We start from the raw sequence: 15,625 nt of genomic DNA on the forward strand, positions 1-15,625 counted from the left end.
CTCGCGTCTGCCATTCTTCAACACTGACAGACGCGCTGATCTAGCCGTAGCTGTAGCCAAAGTCGCCAATTCGGACACAGCCTTATATGTCCGTCGTATCTACCAACAAGGTGTTCAAGGCGCATATTTATACAGAAAGAGAGGTTATTGAAAGTTATAAATTCTGAAACACAATTATGTAGCACCTTACAAGTCTTAATACAAGGTGCTACAAAGCGGTGCATTTAGCAGCCACAGCCAAGAACACCAAGGGACCCCTTCGCTTTTTGATAAGTGCACTGGGATTTTTGACATGCGTTACACAACACACAGGACCGACGGCTTTGTGTACCATCCGAAGGACTAAGCAATGGTTAAGTGTCTTGCTTTAAATAATGGACACAAGTGTCCTGGCTTGGGATTCAAACCCACACTATGCTGATCAGAAACACCAGAGTTTGAATACAGTACGATGTACTATTAACCGCTCGGCCACGACACTTGCACTAGAGTGCCCTGTAGTTTCTGATGGGAATAAAAGGTAATAGCTGCAAATCTCTCGTAAGAGGAAATCAATATGTCAAGAGGCTCTATTTTTAGGTTCCTTTTAGCAATTACAATAATAAGTGAAACCTTGATTTGAAGAAACCTTGATTATTTGACAAGGCAGCAAAAGTAATTAAAAAACTATAATAAAATGTTTAGAAGGTTACAAGGATACATTACATAACCATTTCCTTCTGCACTCATACACGTCATACCCCATCATCTTTTACCATTTGGTGACTAAAATCAACAAAGCTATTCAGAACAAAAAAACTCATGCGAGAGCACAAGAGCCATTAGTTAAATAAAGCTGTACTTTGTGCGTCCACATGTTTACCCTCCATACCCAAGCTTAGCTTTATATGGTTGCAAACAGAATGATTGGATCTTTTTAAAGGCACTGGACACTATAATGACTATTGTTAATTACACTCAAAATAGTTGATAGCATAACATTTTACTTGGTAATGAGCAATGGAGAGCTGTTGATAGTCATGACAGTGTAAAACAGTGTGAGAAACGGCTCCCTCTGATGAAGTAACATTGTTTTGGGGAAAGATGTCATTCCTCAGTCAAATATTAAAAGACTTAAGGCCTGAAGCCTTTTATTAGGCATCTGAAAGCACACAAATTTGTGCAAAAAGGGGTGTTTTTTCTTTAATTATTCTCCTGCAACTTCGATGACTAATTGGCCCCAAATTATTCACAGGTTTGTTACTTTATGCATATGTTGGGATACACCAAGTGAGAATACTGGTCTTTGACAAATATCAAACTTGTCCATCCAGTGCCTTTTAACTATGAAAGGGATACAATAAATTAAAAAAATTTGATGTTTTTATCACTTTCATGTACATATGGATTTTGCTAGAAAAAAACAATTCTTCAAGCTGATGATTTGTAAGGTTTGTAAAAATAGCCTTTGAACAAAAGCTTTCTGCTGTTTCAATTAACATGCAATTTAAGGCACTGGACACCTTTGATATTTGTCAAAGACCAGTCTTCTCACATGGTGCATTTGAGCTCAATTGGTCGTTGAAGTTGCGAGAGAATAATGAAAGAAAAAACACCCTTGTCACACAAGTTATGTGCTTTCAGATGCTTCAGATTTTTTTGAGACTTCAGCTGAGGTCTCGAATTCCATTCATATATTATAGTGAGAAATTACTTCTTTCTCAAAAACTATGTTACTTCAGAGGGAGTGGTTTCCCACAATGTTTTATACTACCAACAACTCTCCATTGCTGGTTACCAAGTAAGTTTTTATGCTGCCAATATTTATATAAGTGTCCAGTGCTTTTAAACAAAAGCTTTCTGCTGTTGAAATATGTGCAATTAACGCTTGAGTGGTCAAACAATGCAGTTGCCAGCAATTGTTTGTTCACAATAATCAATCAGTAACGAGAGGGCTAAAAGGAGTTTGAGCAAACAGAAGAAAAGAATCCTTCTCGAAAGTAGATCCCATTTCCTCCACTGAGCAACCATTAAGAAACCCGATAACAAACGATCTTTTGATGTCAAAGGATTGGACTGATGTGTGTTCTGACCTCGGTTGTTTGACATGTTTGAGCTGAATGTTTGGAAACTCATGCCATCTATGGTAAAACATTTACATAAACAGAGCACCAGTCTACTTACAACAATGCGCAAAAGGGTAACGTAATGTGTCACGTGACTGACAGGGGGTGATTTTCAAGTCTTTTATGTTGTACGGCGTGACGTAAGTTTCCATCATTTTAGCAACTGCAAAATGTTCACCAGTTGCAGCACACAACCGCACTGTAGCACTGTAAACTTCAGGGAACGATTTCGTCCAGCAGTTTTGCACAGCAAACCTTTTTTAACTGAACTTATTTTGTGAACACTGAGTGCCAATATTGAGTAGCAGATTGTGGTTTTTCAGTGGCAACTGATACAATTTGTGAAGCATTTTGCTCTGCTATACAAGGAAAACTGTTCACTGGCATAGCAAAGTATTTCAACAGAACTTATTTTTCGCCTATGAATGCCAATTTTGAGTAGCAAATTGTGATTTTTGAGTAGCAACTGATACAATTTGTGAAGCATTTTGCTCTGCTATGTACATGAGGGAAATCATGCTCTGAACGCCACAGCAAAATATTTCAACAGAACAGATGCTGTACGTGATATCGTTTGCTACACGTCTATGAAACTTTATGAAAAAAGATGGAAACCTCTACTCAATCAAGCCCTGAGATGATTGCTTCTGTGGATGGATCTGTTATTAGCAACTATGTGAACAGCAGCATTGGACTCTTTGGGCTGATTGGCAATGCATTCGTCAGTCTGGTCATGCTAAGAAATCGTAAAGTCTTTAACTCTGCAACCAATAAGCTAATCATCCATCAATCTATTGTGGATTTCCTGGCGTCGTTTTTGTTTATTCTTCAACAGTTTCTGAAGATATCACCAGGGACTGTACCAGACAACATCCTAGGCTCACTTTACTGCAAACTGTGGTCTTCAGAATTACTCAAGTACACAGTGTTTGTCACTTCAAGTTATAACCTGGTGGCTATATCTATTGAGCGGTACTACGCAACATGTAAACCGGTTAGACATCGTAACATGTTCACAACCTGCCGCCTCAAGATGATCATGGCTACTGCCTGGATTTGTGGCTTGATTTCTACAGGACATATACTTTTCAGTTGGTTTCAAAGCCATAGCACATGTGTTCCCTTGTGGTCAAGTCCAGTTGTGCAGAGTGTCATTATTTGCCAGTCGGTTGCCACATCTCTGTTAATCCCTTTATTCATCATGACCATTGCCTATGTTAAAATCATCTTAGAGCTTCGTAGGCGTTCTAGAGCCAGGGCTAACGACAACAACCAAGATGCTCGAAACATGCTGTCTAGAGCCGAGAAAAACGTCACAAAAACTTTACTTCTTGTAGTCATATTCTTTGCCATTTGTTGGACACCAGGTTCCGTCAACTACCTGTTGTTCAATTTTGGTATTTTTGACCCCTCTTCCTTTAGTTCTGTGTCTGCGATATTCAGCACCATAGTGTTTGTGAATCTTTGCATCAATCCATTCATCTATTGCTTCACCTACGAACGCTTTCAGAAACAAGTCAAGAAGATGGTGTGTGGACGTCAGCGCAACATCAACCAAGTGGGTACAACTAGTGGATCAACCAGGCAAGACACTAATGCACAACACACTGTTAGCGCTACAGTGTCAGTTATTGATGCAACACAACATCAAGCAGAGCCTCAGGATGAATCTGCACAGTGATTGGTTTGTTGATAACGGCAGGTACAGGCTTTCTGTACACTGTTTTGATTCTGTCTCCTGACAGTGGCTAGAGCAAGCTAGAGTCGAATCTTGGAGACCAATTCAAGAACTGACTCCGCGGTAGTGCAATTCATTACAAACCTATATAAAGCTAAAGTAGTAGTTCCAGCCTATTTTTTATACCTTCCGCCCGGTAGTAGTTATTTATCAGGACAGTTCTTTTCAGAAATGAGAAGTCTCCCAAACATCTAATAAATCTACTCCGCGGTAGTAGAATACAGAAACTTAAGACACACACTACCTGGCAAGGTAGATACACACATGGTGTTACCTCAAACCAAATATGTACTGTTTTGATACCGTTATTAACTGTCACATTTATCAAGTAAAGATTTAATGATCTCAAAGCAATGCTACATTGTAGCTGTGCCAGTTGTTTGTGATAGTTATTGCACAATACACTACATTGATTGATACGGCAGGTTTAGTCTTTGAATTAAGTCTTCTGACACTAAATAACTGTACACATTATAAACTCATAAATACCTCAGACAGTTTCTATTGAGTCCTATTAGTGGAGAGCGCGTCACGTGGGGGTGTTTAAACGATTGATCATGACCTGTTGGAGCTGTTTATTTTCGGATACGTTTGTGCGGGTTATCCTAGCCCACAACCTCGTTCCCAGGGGTGATTGATCTCGCTGTGCCATTTTGGCCAATGAATGCGAGAATGCATACTACTACTACTAGGCACATGAATGCATATCCGAAAATTGTGTCAGTCATAAAAATGCAACACACTTAGGCCACAAAAAAAAAATTGTTGCTCGTCCTTTTTTTTTGCAGATGGGGAGGGAGGGAGGTTTTTTTTAGTTTTTTTTTAGTTTTGTTGACATGCCAAATATGCAATCGAGAAAAAAGAAATCATCACAATCACTATAAAACAGAGGGTTTGTGTGTTTTTGATGTTTTCAATAGTTTTGTCAGACAAATTTAACTTTTTTGAAGAATTGTTCTTGCTTTGCCAACATGAATAAAAACCTTCTTTAAACATCTTTTCAAACCTGTACATTTTGAAAAAAATAGCAGCTGAAAAGGTTGTTTTTTTATGATAAAAAAATTAAATTAAAATAAAAATGGGGTCGGGGGTTTTGAACAGTCGGGCGGGGACGATCAACAGACCTTGGAAACAGTGTTATAGAGTTTCTTACTTCATTACGCCTTTTAACCAAAAAGGCATTTATGACTTGGAATAAAAGAGTAATGAAAAAACCGGCAGGATTGTGGCCGTGTGGCTTGGGCCCTTATCGCACGGCCATGACCCTGCAAGGTTTTAAACGGCAGTTTAAGATCTCGTCGCTACTCTTTTATTCCCTTAGTAAAAAGAAAGAAAGATCTCAACCCAATGCTGCAGTGTACATGTAGCTGTGCCAGTACTGGTTGATAACTATTGCAGGATACATATTACATTGACACATATGCAAAGATTTGTATTTTGTATCTGTCGGCAGATTTATATTTTGTAGTTAAAGGCAGTTGACACTATTGGTAGTTGTCAAAGACTAGCCTTCACAGTTGGTGTATCTCAACATATGCATAAAATAACAAACCTGTGAAAATTTGAGCTCAATCGGTCATCAAAGTTGCGAGATAATAAAGCAAGAAGAAAACACCCTTGGCACACAAAGTTGTGTGCGTTTAGATGGTTGATTTCGAGACCTCAAGTTCTAAACTTGAGGTCTCAAAATCAAATTCATGGAAAATTACTTCTCTCTCCAAAACTATGGCACTTCAGAGGGAGCTTTTTCTCAGTGTTTTATACCACCAACCTCTCCCCATTACTTGTCAAGAAGAAAGGTTTTATGCTAATAATTATTTTGAGTAATTACCAATAGTGTCCACTGCCTTTAATGGATTTTGCCACGTTTTTCACTACACACTTTAATGAAGTTGATGTTACAAGTAACTACAAGTAGTCACAATATTTTGCCACAACCATGTCTCAAGTACAATTTGTGACTGGTATTCTGGTCATTTCTGCTCAGCAGAAAATTGTTAAGCAGTATTTTCTGCTATTAAAAGCAGCTCTATCAAAATGGACCCTGGTTAGACAGAAACGGCTTGAATCAAGACTAACTCACCATTTGATCCTGAGGTGTGATTGACTGACTGCAGAAATCAAAGCCAGCCAGTTTCCAGGCTCCGTTAGCGTTGAGTATGATATTCTCTGGATTTAGATTACCGTGAATCATATGAACGTCATTATGCAGGAATTTCAGCCCTTCTGTGACCTAGAATCAAACCCATAAAACAATAATAATATAATTGATATAATAATGCTAATATTATACAAATATAACATGGTTTGAGGGTGACTAGTCGATATTAGTTCCCCGAGGTATTGGAAGTTGACAAACTAATTCCCGAGGCGAAGCCGAGGGAACTAGTTTGTCAACTTCCAATACCGAGGGGAGCTCATCGACTAGTAACCAGAAATAAACCATGTTATATTTGTTTTACTATACTTCATACATATTCAGTTACCGGAGCATGAGTTTTGAGAAAGAGAAAATGATGACTGTGAAACAAAATGCACATGATAAGTTTGTTCATGTATTGGATGTCGCTAAGAGAGCGCTGTTCGTGCGTGTATACAAAACAGTACCACGATCAATAGCGCCCGGGGATGACGTCGCGCAATGGTAGTGCGCTTGACAAGTAGAATAGCTCCCGGGGAACTATTACTTGTCATGCGCATTTACCACTTGCTTGAATACTCACGTGCGCGCTTGGTAATTAGCAAATTAACACCTGGCACGTGGCGATGAACGGACCAATGAGAACTCGACTCTCGGTCATGAATATGTATGAGGTATAGTAATAAACTTTCTCAGTATACTGAATAAACTTACATGTTAAAATATTTAAAACTGACTGAAAGATAATCATCTTGGTTTTACTGTTTTACCCATACCCATGTGTGTCAGCACTGTATACACCAATACAGGCGAGCAGTGTTGAGCACCGTGCGCCATTGCTGAGGTGTACATCGTGCTTAGTTTTGTGCACAAAGACATGAGGAAATCATGTTTCTTTTTACTCTTTATGGACATGAAATGTTTTCCTCAACGACTATCACATTTTCCTTAACAGGACTTCATGATATATACTAATGAAGATCACTGACTACAAAATTTGCAACTAAATAGAAACCGAATCATCTTGAAAACGGTGCTTGTATTAGGTGAAATAGGGGGAAAAGATGCGGAAACTGCATAAAATAGTCAGTAAAATGTGATGTTGTCAGAATTTCAGTATTTTACTTTGTGCTTAATTTAAAAAAAAAAATAACAAGAATGTCGTAAATCGTCATATCATGCAGCTAAGAGAGCGCTGTCAGAGATATCGCATAGATTGTCGAGAAAGACATTAAATTTCCATAAAAAGAGAAAAGAAACATGATTTCCTTATGTCTCTGTGCACAAAACTAGGCACATGTTACCTCAGCAATGGCCGCGGTGCTCAACACTTGCGCGCCGGTGCGCGCCTGAATTGGTGTTTCCTCAGTACTTTCCAAGTTCTGTGAACCAAATCACAGGGTGAAATTCGAACCCACGACCTTTGCAATCCTAGAAAGTATCATACCAACGAGACTACCGAGATAGCACGGTAGCTAGAGGCACCTCAAATCCTATGTTGGTTTAATTTGGAACAGGGATAAAGCATATTAATTTGAGTTTTTACCCCAATACACCGATGTGTGTTAGCACTGTATACTCGATACTTTCCGGAGCTCTGTGAAAAAAATCACAGGCATTACTCGGGAGGGATTGTAAGACACTGCTAAAGTTGCTATGACGCTGCTCTATAATTACAAAGATCATGGGTTCGAGTCCCGGCCGAGTAATATGCCTGTGATTTTTTTTCACAGAGCTCCGGTATACAATGCTACCACACACCGGTGTGTATGTGTAAAAAACTAAAATTATTAAATAATAATATACTTGATTTATAAAGCGCCTAATATAAATTTATTTCTAGGTGCTTAAGCATAAACTTAAATGCACATTATTTTAACAATTGACTGAATGATCTTATTCTAAAATTAACACACATTTAGGTCATTAATGCTGTATACACATATTAAAGAGGTGGGTTTTCGGGGACCTTTTGTATGACTCAAAGGAGGTGATAGATCAAATGTGATAGGGGAGGGGATTGTTCCAGAGAGTGGGAGCAGTAACACTGATTGACATGTGTTTGTAGTGCTGTGTGTTTTTCTGAGTCTTGACACATGCTTGAGGAACTCTGGACAAGGCGCCTCCAGACTGCTCAATCCCACGGTCTGAACTTCAGGAAATGAAATGGGGGGTGCAAGTAAAACTAACCTGCAACAGCCCATATTTGATCTCCACCTCGAACAGCTCATGACCCTTCAGAATGTCAGGTATCGGACTCAGGTTGTCATGGCAACCCAATACATTGGCCAAACTGGCAAAAACTGGCTCCGTAGCAAAGGCCAAGCTATCTCTGCAATACAAAAAAATATCTAGGCTTTAATATTGTGATTTATTACTTGATATGTGAAATAAAATGTTACATTCTCTTCATGTGATCCCGCTGCTGCCACTTCCCGGGTTGTGTTGTAAACTTGTAAGAGATGTTAAATTTGCATCGGGGATAAAGATTATTGAATTTTTTTTTTTTTTTACCCATACACCGATGTGTGTTAGCACTGTATACTCAGTACTATCCCGCGTCCTGTGAAAAAATATCACAAGCATTTTACTCGGGTGGGATTCGAACCCACGACCCTTGCAATTCTAGAGCAGTGTCTTACTATTTTCAATTCAATTTCAATTCATTAAGGTTTATTAAAAATAGCACAAAATACACGACAGAAGTTAAAAAGACTTAAATTGGCGTGTTTACATACATTATTGCAAACAATGACAAAAAACACAGACTTAAAAGAAGAGAAGGAAAGCTCCAGGCATGAATGCACAAAAAAAGATAAAAATTCGATTAAATTTGATAAACATTTGATAAAACTGATAATTCATTATTATTAAAAATTACAAAAGACAACAAACTCTGACTTAACAAGGAGAAGAAACTGTAGGCATGAATGCACAAATTAAAAAAATTTGATCAAATTTGATAAACATTTGATAAAACTTAACCCAACTGTTAGAGATACTTGTTGATGAAGCCACAAATAAACTACTAACGAGACTACCGAGGTTGTAAACTTGGTTGTGATTCTAAGCTATATGGCAGTTACAGGTTAACAATAGGGAGACCGGCAACTTTAAGGCTAGATAGACACAAGTATCGAATCCCAAGCCGTGACACTCGTGTCTTTAAGCAAGACACTTAACCAATGCTTCCTCCTTCAGATGGGACGTAAAGCCGTTGGTGCCGTGTGTTGTGTAACGCATGTAAAAGAACCCAGTGCACTTGTCGAAAAGAGATGGGGTACGCCCCGGTGTACCTATTTGCGGCTGCTAAATGCGCCGTAGCACCTTGTAAAACTCTTACAAGGTGCTACATAAACGGGTCTCAGAATTCATCACTTCAGTAACCCATATTTCTGAAAGTTTGTATACTCAGCGTCTTGCGTACCTTGTTGGTGGATATGTGCGCTATTTAATACTTAGATATTATTGTTATTAATATTATTTTGTAGCTCAGTTGGAAGAGCACGTTAACCTTGAGGTGGCAGGTTCTAGTCCTGCTCACCTACTCACCTTTTTCTTTTGTTCCAACCCAAAAAGGTTTAAACATTTGGGTCCAGACACCAGACAAACAAAGTCCAGGATGAAATAAATGGGATAGGATTCAAACTAGCTACCGGGCAATCTTGGTTGTCTTGTTGGTATGACACTGCTCTAGAATTGCAAAGGTCTTGGGTTTGATTCCCTCCTAAGAATATGTGATTCCTTTACAGAATTTGGGATAGTACCGAGTATACAGTGCTTTCACACATCGGTGTTTAGATAAAACCAAATATAATTCTTGTGGCAACGCCATTGATACACTTATAAGAGGACCAGTTTTAAGACACCGGCCCATTAGGTTTACAACGTACCGAAGACACTCAACCATGAAGCTTTGTCCTTTGGATGGAACCTAAAGCCGCTGGTCCGTGTGTTGTGTAACACACGTAAAAGAGCCCAGTGCACTTATCAGAAAAAAATAAGGGGTTCGCCCCAGTGGTCCTGGTTTGATTGGCAGCACATAGCGCCACAGAACCTTGTAAACCATGGTGCTATGTAAAAGGAGTACATGTAGAGCCCCTTTCACACAAGATCAATTTAGCAAGGGTCCCTTGCTAAACTGTAGCATGGTTGTAAGATTTTACAAAATGCACCTCGTGTGAAAGGACAATAATTTTGGGAGTGTCCAGGGTCCCTTGTCAAATCTTGTCCAACATTGCTACCCTACGACAAAATCTTACACTAGCGGAAGTTTTGACCAAGGACATGTGCTACATCATCGTGTGAAAGGAATCCTTGTTTATTGAACGACGTCCTACATGTAGGTGAAAATGCCCATACAGCGCATGCTATTGTGGGTGCTATCTTGTCCAACTATGGTGATCAGGATTACCAATTTGTCATATCACTCTCATGTCGCACAAGGCTTGTTAGTTTTTTTAACTTTGCAGTGGGAAAGCTCACAAAATCAGTCACACGGTGATAACAAATAAACAATCCACGCTCGTAAATTTTGTAGCAAGGGACCCTGGCTACATTTTGGTCGTGTGAAAAGGGCTTTAGTCTCAAAATTCAAACGTAGTCCCACATACCTTGCAGAAAAATACTGTATGTTAAAACGCCTTGAGTATCACTGAGTGACGGATATTTATAAGAAGCCACTATTAATTATTACCTTGATTCTTCCATTGGGGTTTGTATCGTCAGGAGACATGGGTGTCTCAGCTTTGTCAACTGGGTCGGCCCTCGTCTCAACACCTCCAAGACGTACTCACGATCCTTCTTATGGAAACGCTCTAAAAGCTTCTTCTCAAATACAAAGACTGCTGCCTCCTGAGTGGGAGAAAATAGGATACACAGGGCTGTAGCTAGACCAATTATAGTGGTGGGCAGTAAATCCAAATGAAATTTTTAGGTATGCATACGTACATGTACCAAGTGCCCCACAAGCACCAGACGAGCGCTCAAAAGTTTTTAACAAGCGTATGCAACGAGCACTTATTTTTGGTAGCCAATCAGTACTATCTATCTATAATAATAATAACCTGTTTTTATACAGCGATTTTCACACCCGGAGGGCGTCCCAAAGCGCTTCACATTATTACCCCTGGTCACTAGGCCTTACCACCATCTCAGCTCCCTGGTGGGGAGTATGCAACCTGTGCAACATACATGCGCTACTCGGCTAAATCAATCACAAGAACCATCTCTGCCCTCACATTTACCCCTGGGTGGAGAGAAGCAATTATAGTTAAGTGTCTTGCTCAGGGACACAAGTGTCACGACCGGGATTCAAACCCACACTCTGCTGAACAGAAGCACCAGAGCTTGAGTTCGGTGCTCTTATCCGCTCGGCCACAACACCCTATCTTCCTTCTAGTACAGTTCCTCCTAGAAGTTCGGCGACTCCCAAGTAATGTCAGGTGCGGTGCAAAGGGTGCGAGTATGGGAACTAAGCTTGGGTGATATATCGATTATTTTATTCACGATATATCGCCGATGATATATCGCGATATTCGATATAATCGCGATTAATTAAATTTGACATCCTCAGTCTTCAAACTCCCAGTGAAAGTTGTAGAAGAGACAATCATAGCATAAGAGAGGTGTTATAATGACCTATTCTTCTGGTTTTACTCCAAACCTATGGGGTGCAAGATGTCTCAGCTAGGAAATACATCGCGATATTGCGATACTAAAACGATATCGCGATATATCGCGACATATAGATATTTCGATTAAAACCAAATCGAACCGATATCAAAATCATTTCCAAATTAATATCGCGATATTCGATAATATCGTGATATCGCCCAAGCTTAATGGGAACGTGTAAGTAGTCACAAACTGGGTGATGAAGGGGGTGCGTGTAAAAAACAAAAGGCAACAGCAATATTTAGCGGAGCGGCAGTGGCATCAGTTGACTCCTGAAAACTTCCAGGGGCTGGGCTGATACAACTGAGGCTGGAAAGGCATTCCATAATCAGATCACGCTTGGGAAATAACTGTGTTGGTAAGCAAGTGCTGCTATAGATGGACTGAAATAGACGTCATCGGCCGCCATATTTGAATTATTGTGCATGCGTAAAGAGCTACCATTGGCCGAGAGTCACGCGCAGCGCATACACGCACACACTTTTCCATTGTTTTACATTAGAGATGAGGGCAATGACGCGTATTGCAACCCATCTATTCAGTTGCTTTCCTTCCAGGGGTAAGTGACGAGAGGTAACAATAAAACAGCACGTGCTGCTTGTGGTAGCAAGGCTGCGATTAAAGCGCATCATACATACCTGCTTTGTTGATCGTTTGACTCCATGATAGATCTTCCAGAGGCAATTTAATCCACCGGTGGCAATCAGGCCTGTGATGTCATACTGACCTACAACGGGATTCCCAATTAATCCGCCAACTGTGCTTTTCAGTCGATTGAACATCTCCATGTCGATCTGGAAATTATACAACGTCTCTCTTGTAAGAACAACTCGCTCTTTCTTGGTAACTTGCAACTATCACATTGTGTGAATCACTGTGTGTGTCCGGCTAAAAGTATAATAATAAAGCAAACATTATTATAGCATTGGCTAAATCCTTAAATATTTTGAGATTTTTAAAAAAAAATTTTAATTTCTCCCACAGGTGTCCCAACTCTCCCCTTCTCGGACTCCTCTCTCATCCATTCTCCATTGGGACGATGTTGCTACTTGTTAGTGTTATCTACATGTATGCTGGAGGGAATGGAATGAAAGTTAGCAATCAATCAACTAATAAGGTTAATCGCGATTCAGAACCGCAATGCGTTATGGGTAGGTAAAGGGGGCATTCGTGGTGTGTATGTTGTCATGATATAGAAGAGTTTGCGGTAACACCATGTAATAACTATCTCTTAATGAGTTGGGGTGGTTCTGAAAAGAACCGTTGGATTAACTCGACATTTCGATCAGTATGCTCTGATCGTCTTCTGGAGAATGCTGGACTCTGATGCTGAATGCTGCTGAAGTACTGGGCGGCGGATTAACGAAGGCGGGAAATACAGGCGGGAAGTTGAACTCGATGATGCGTGGTGAAACCTGCTGTGGAGCCTTGGGTAGGGTGTGGGATGTGTGTGCTCACTGAACCGTGTCAGTAGGAACAAGCACAGGGGATAGTGAGGGTGTGGGGCCTAGGTGACTGAGGGTATAGATGACCCAAAGCATTCTAATGGTTGGGGGCCTAGGGGGTGACCGTGGATATAGAAGATCCATTGGTCGGGAGGAGGGGAAGCCAGATGTCGCTGATGTGAAAGCCGATGTCTTGGGGTACGGTGTCATGCTTGTGGATCTCGATGGCCTCTCTGATGCGTCTAGGGTGCCACGCCTGGATTGGAGCGATGATTTCTGCTGCTTCCCAGTTCACTTGGTGGTCAGTGATGTGGGAATGCTTGACGATGGCGGATTTATCCTATTTATCGAAGTCCCCCCTCCTTCCGTGTGCTCGGTGTTCCTTAAGTCTAGTGGGAAGGTTACGCCCGGTTTCCCCGACATAAATCTTACCACATTCGCATGGAATGCGATAGACTTCGGCACAGGTGGAGGGGTCCTTCTTGACCTTGTGCGATTGGAGATACCCACGGTCACCCCCTAGGCCCCCAGAAGACGATCAGAGCATACTGATCGAAACGTCGAGTTAATCCAACGGTTCTTTTCAGAACCACCCCAACTCATTTAGAGATAGTTATTACATGGTGTTACCGCAAACTCTTCTTTATCTTATTTCCACCATGCAAAGTTTCAAATCCTACTTATGTTGTCATGCATGACGTGCGCACACATGGCCTAATCTTTGTGTGGGTTCAAAAGTGCCCTCACTTGAAATTTTGCTATTCGCGATAAATCTTATTCCATTCAAATTCACTTTTGAAAATATTCTCTCACTATCCGAAAACTTTGGTGTTAATCAACCAACTCTTACTATTTTGTAATCTTGTGAAACCCTGCTGCCAACAATCAACATTACTTAGGCCTAAGGATTCAGGAAAGGTTTCTGTGTGGCGCGACAGACCACCTTTTCATTCGTCGATATGAAATGAGATATCCCTTTTTGTAATAATGATGAGTGAAAAAGTGGTGGTGCCATACGGAAAGTTATCCCCGTCCAATACTGTGCAAGTACAAATAAATACAGTAACGAAAAACAAAACATACACCAGCATTCAGCAAACATAAGGTTTATTGCGAATAGCAAAATAACAAGAGAGGGCGCTGTTGAACGCACACAATTAGGTATAGGCGTTGCGTGCGCGAGTCGTACAAACTGCATAGTAACCGCCCCATATTCCTTCCCTAGGGGCAGTGCGTTTCTGAATCGCGATAAACCTTATGACAGAGTGACAGGCGACACGCCGACGGACAGGGTAAAAATACTCATAACTCATCAAATTAAAAAATTGGGCACACCAAAAAGCATCAACAAATCGTGTGAGCAGCCAGCCAGGTACGATCTAACGAATGAAGAAATTGACATGACAAACATAAATATACCCTAGTTACTCAGCACACAAGTTCAAATAATTGAAATAATGTGATCAAATGCAATATATACCTGAAAAACAACACTAACTAGCACTCACGTCACCCGTACCCAGTCACAAATTTCACGTTTTTGTGTTCTCAAATATAAGTAGTCAGTGTACTTGTCCAAAACTAAAAACAAACCTATTTGAACTGCAAAGCTTCTAGTTACCAAACAAAAGTACCCCCTCTATTGATAACCGACAGAGGGGATGTACGTGTTTTTCTAACTGCGGTCACAGTGAACAGGGGGGGGGGGTACAGAGCCCGTCCAAAATTCCCTTTCGGTGCACTACTTTTCGGTAAATTAAAATGATAAGAAAGTGTTTCAATAAAAAGGGCTAAATTTCACTTTCACGATACTTTTTTTTTTTTAGCCCCCGCCCCCGGTCGAATAAAAAATAACATAATTATGATGTCTGACTAAAATTCAAACAGATAATGGTATTACTTTGCAGCTCCTACTACTTCCAAAACCAACATTCTCCAGAATCCCCAATTTTCTCATAAAAAAAGGTTACTAAAGGGGTAAATAAAAAAAGTATCTGTAAAACCATGGGTAAACAATTAGAAACAAAGCAACATCTTTTAATTGTTTTATCGGGAGAAAAGTTTGCATGTTGGCCACTACAGTAAACAAATGCTTTATTATGAAAACACATAAGTATATTATTTGATTGCATGCTCTTCTTCCCGAAGATTCTGGTTAAACATCGAAGCAAAACTAATATATTTAAAAGTAAATCAGATGGGCACAGACATGCATACTGACCACACCTCAGTAAACAATAGTTTCAACATGAAAAAAATATATATATTTGATTGCTTTTTCCTTACAATTCTGGTTAAAATTAATTCAATAAGAAAAAAAAGAAAATCTGTTTGGGGGAAAAAAATTGCATCCTCCCCGGCGGGGAATCGAACCCCGGTCTCCTGAGTGACAGTCAGAGATACTTACCACTATACTACCGAGGATGTATACTTTGAGAGAAAATGCATTGTATATAAAGTAAAGTACTATTGAGTTGTTTTTAATATTTTGTTGTACAATATATTTAAATTTTGCTCTCTT

General features: G+C 40.1%; 1 protein-coding gene and 1 non-coding gene across 2 annotated transcripts in view; both read right to left on the reverse strand.

The window, feature by feature from the left end:
* The window catches only part of LOC117305191 (SCY1-like protein 2), a 32,602-nt gene extending 20,055 nt beyond the window's left edge, over window positions 1-12,547 (reverse strand). Inside the window, exons 1-4 of the mRNA XM_033789998.1 lie at window positions 12,298-12,547; window positions 10,680-10,837; window positions 8,174-8,315; window positions 5,927-6,076 (exon numbers count right to left, since the gene is read on the reverse strand). Of these exons, the coding sequence (XP_033645889.1) occupies window positions 5,927-6,076; window positions 8,174-8,315; window positions 10,680-10,837; window positions 12,298-12,447 (600 nt within the window). The 5' untranslated portion in view covers window positions 12,448-12,547. The remainder of the gene's footprint in view (window positions 1-5,926; window positions 6,077-8,173; window positions 8,316-10,679; window positions 10,838-12,297) is intronic.
* A 2,909-nt stretch (window positions 12,548-15,456) lies between these two features.
* Trnad-guc lies at window positions 15,457-15,528 on the reverse strand. The gene has a single exon. It is a non-coding gene; the product is annotated as a tRNA-Asp (tRNA).
* Window positions 15,529-15,625: the final 97 nt, after the last annotated feature.

Source organism: Asterias rubens, chromosome 22 (assembly GCF_902459465.1).
Source record: "Asterias rubens chromosome 22, eAstRub1.3, whole genome shotgun sequence".
Lineage (NCBI taxonomy): Eukaryota > Metazoa > Echinodermata > Asteroidea > Forcipulatida > Asteriidae > Asterias > Asterias rubens.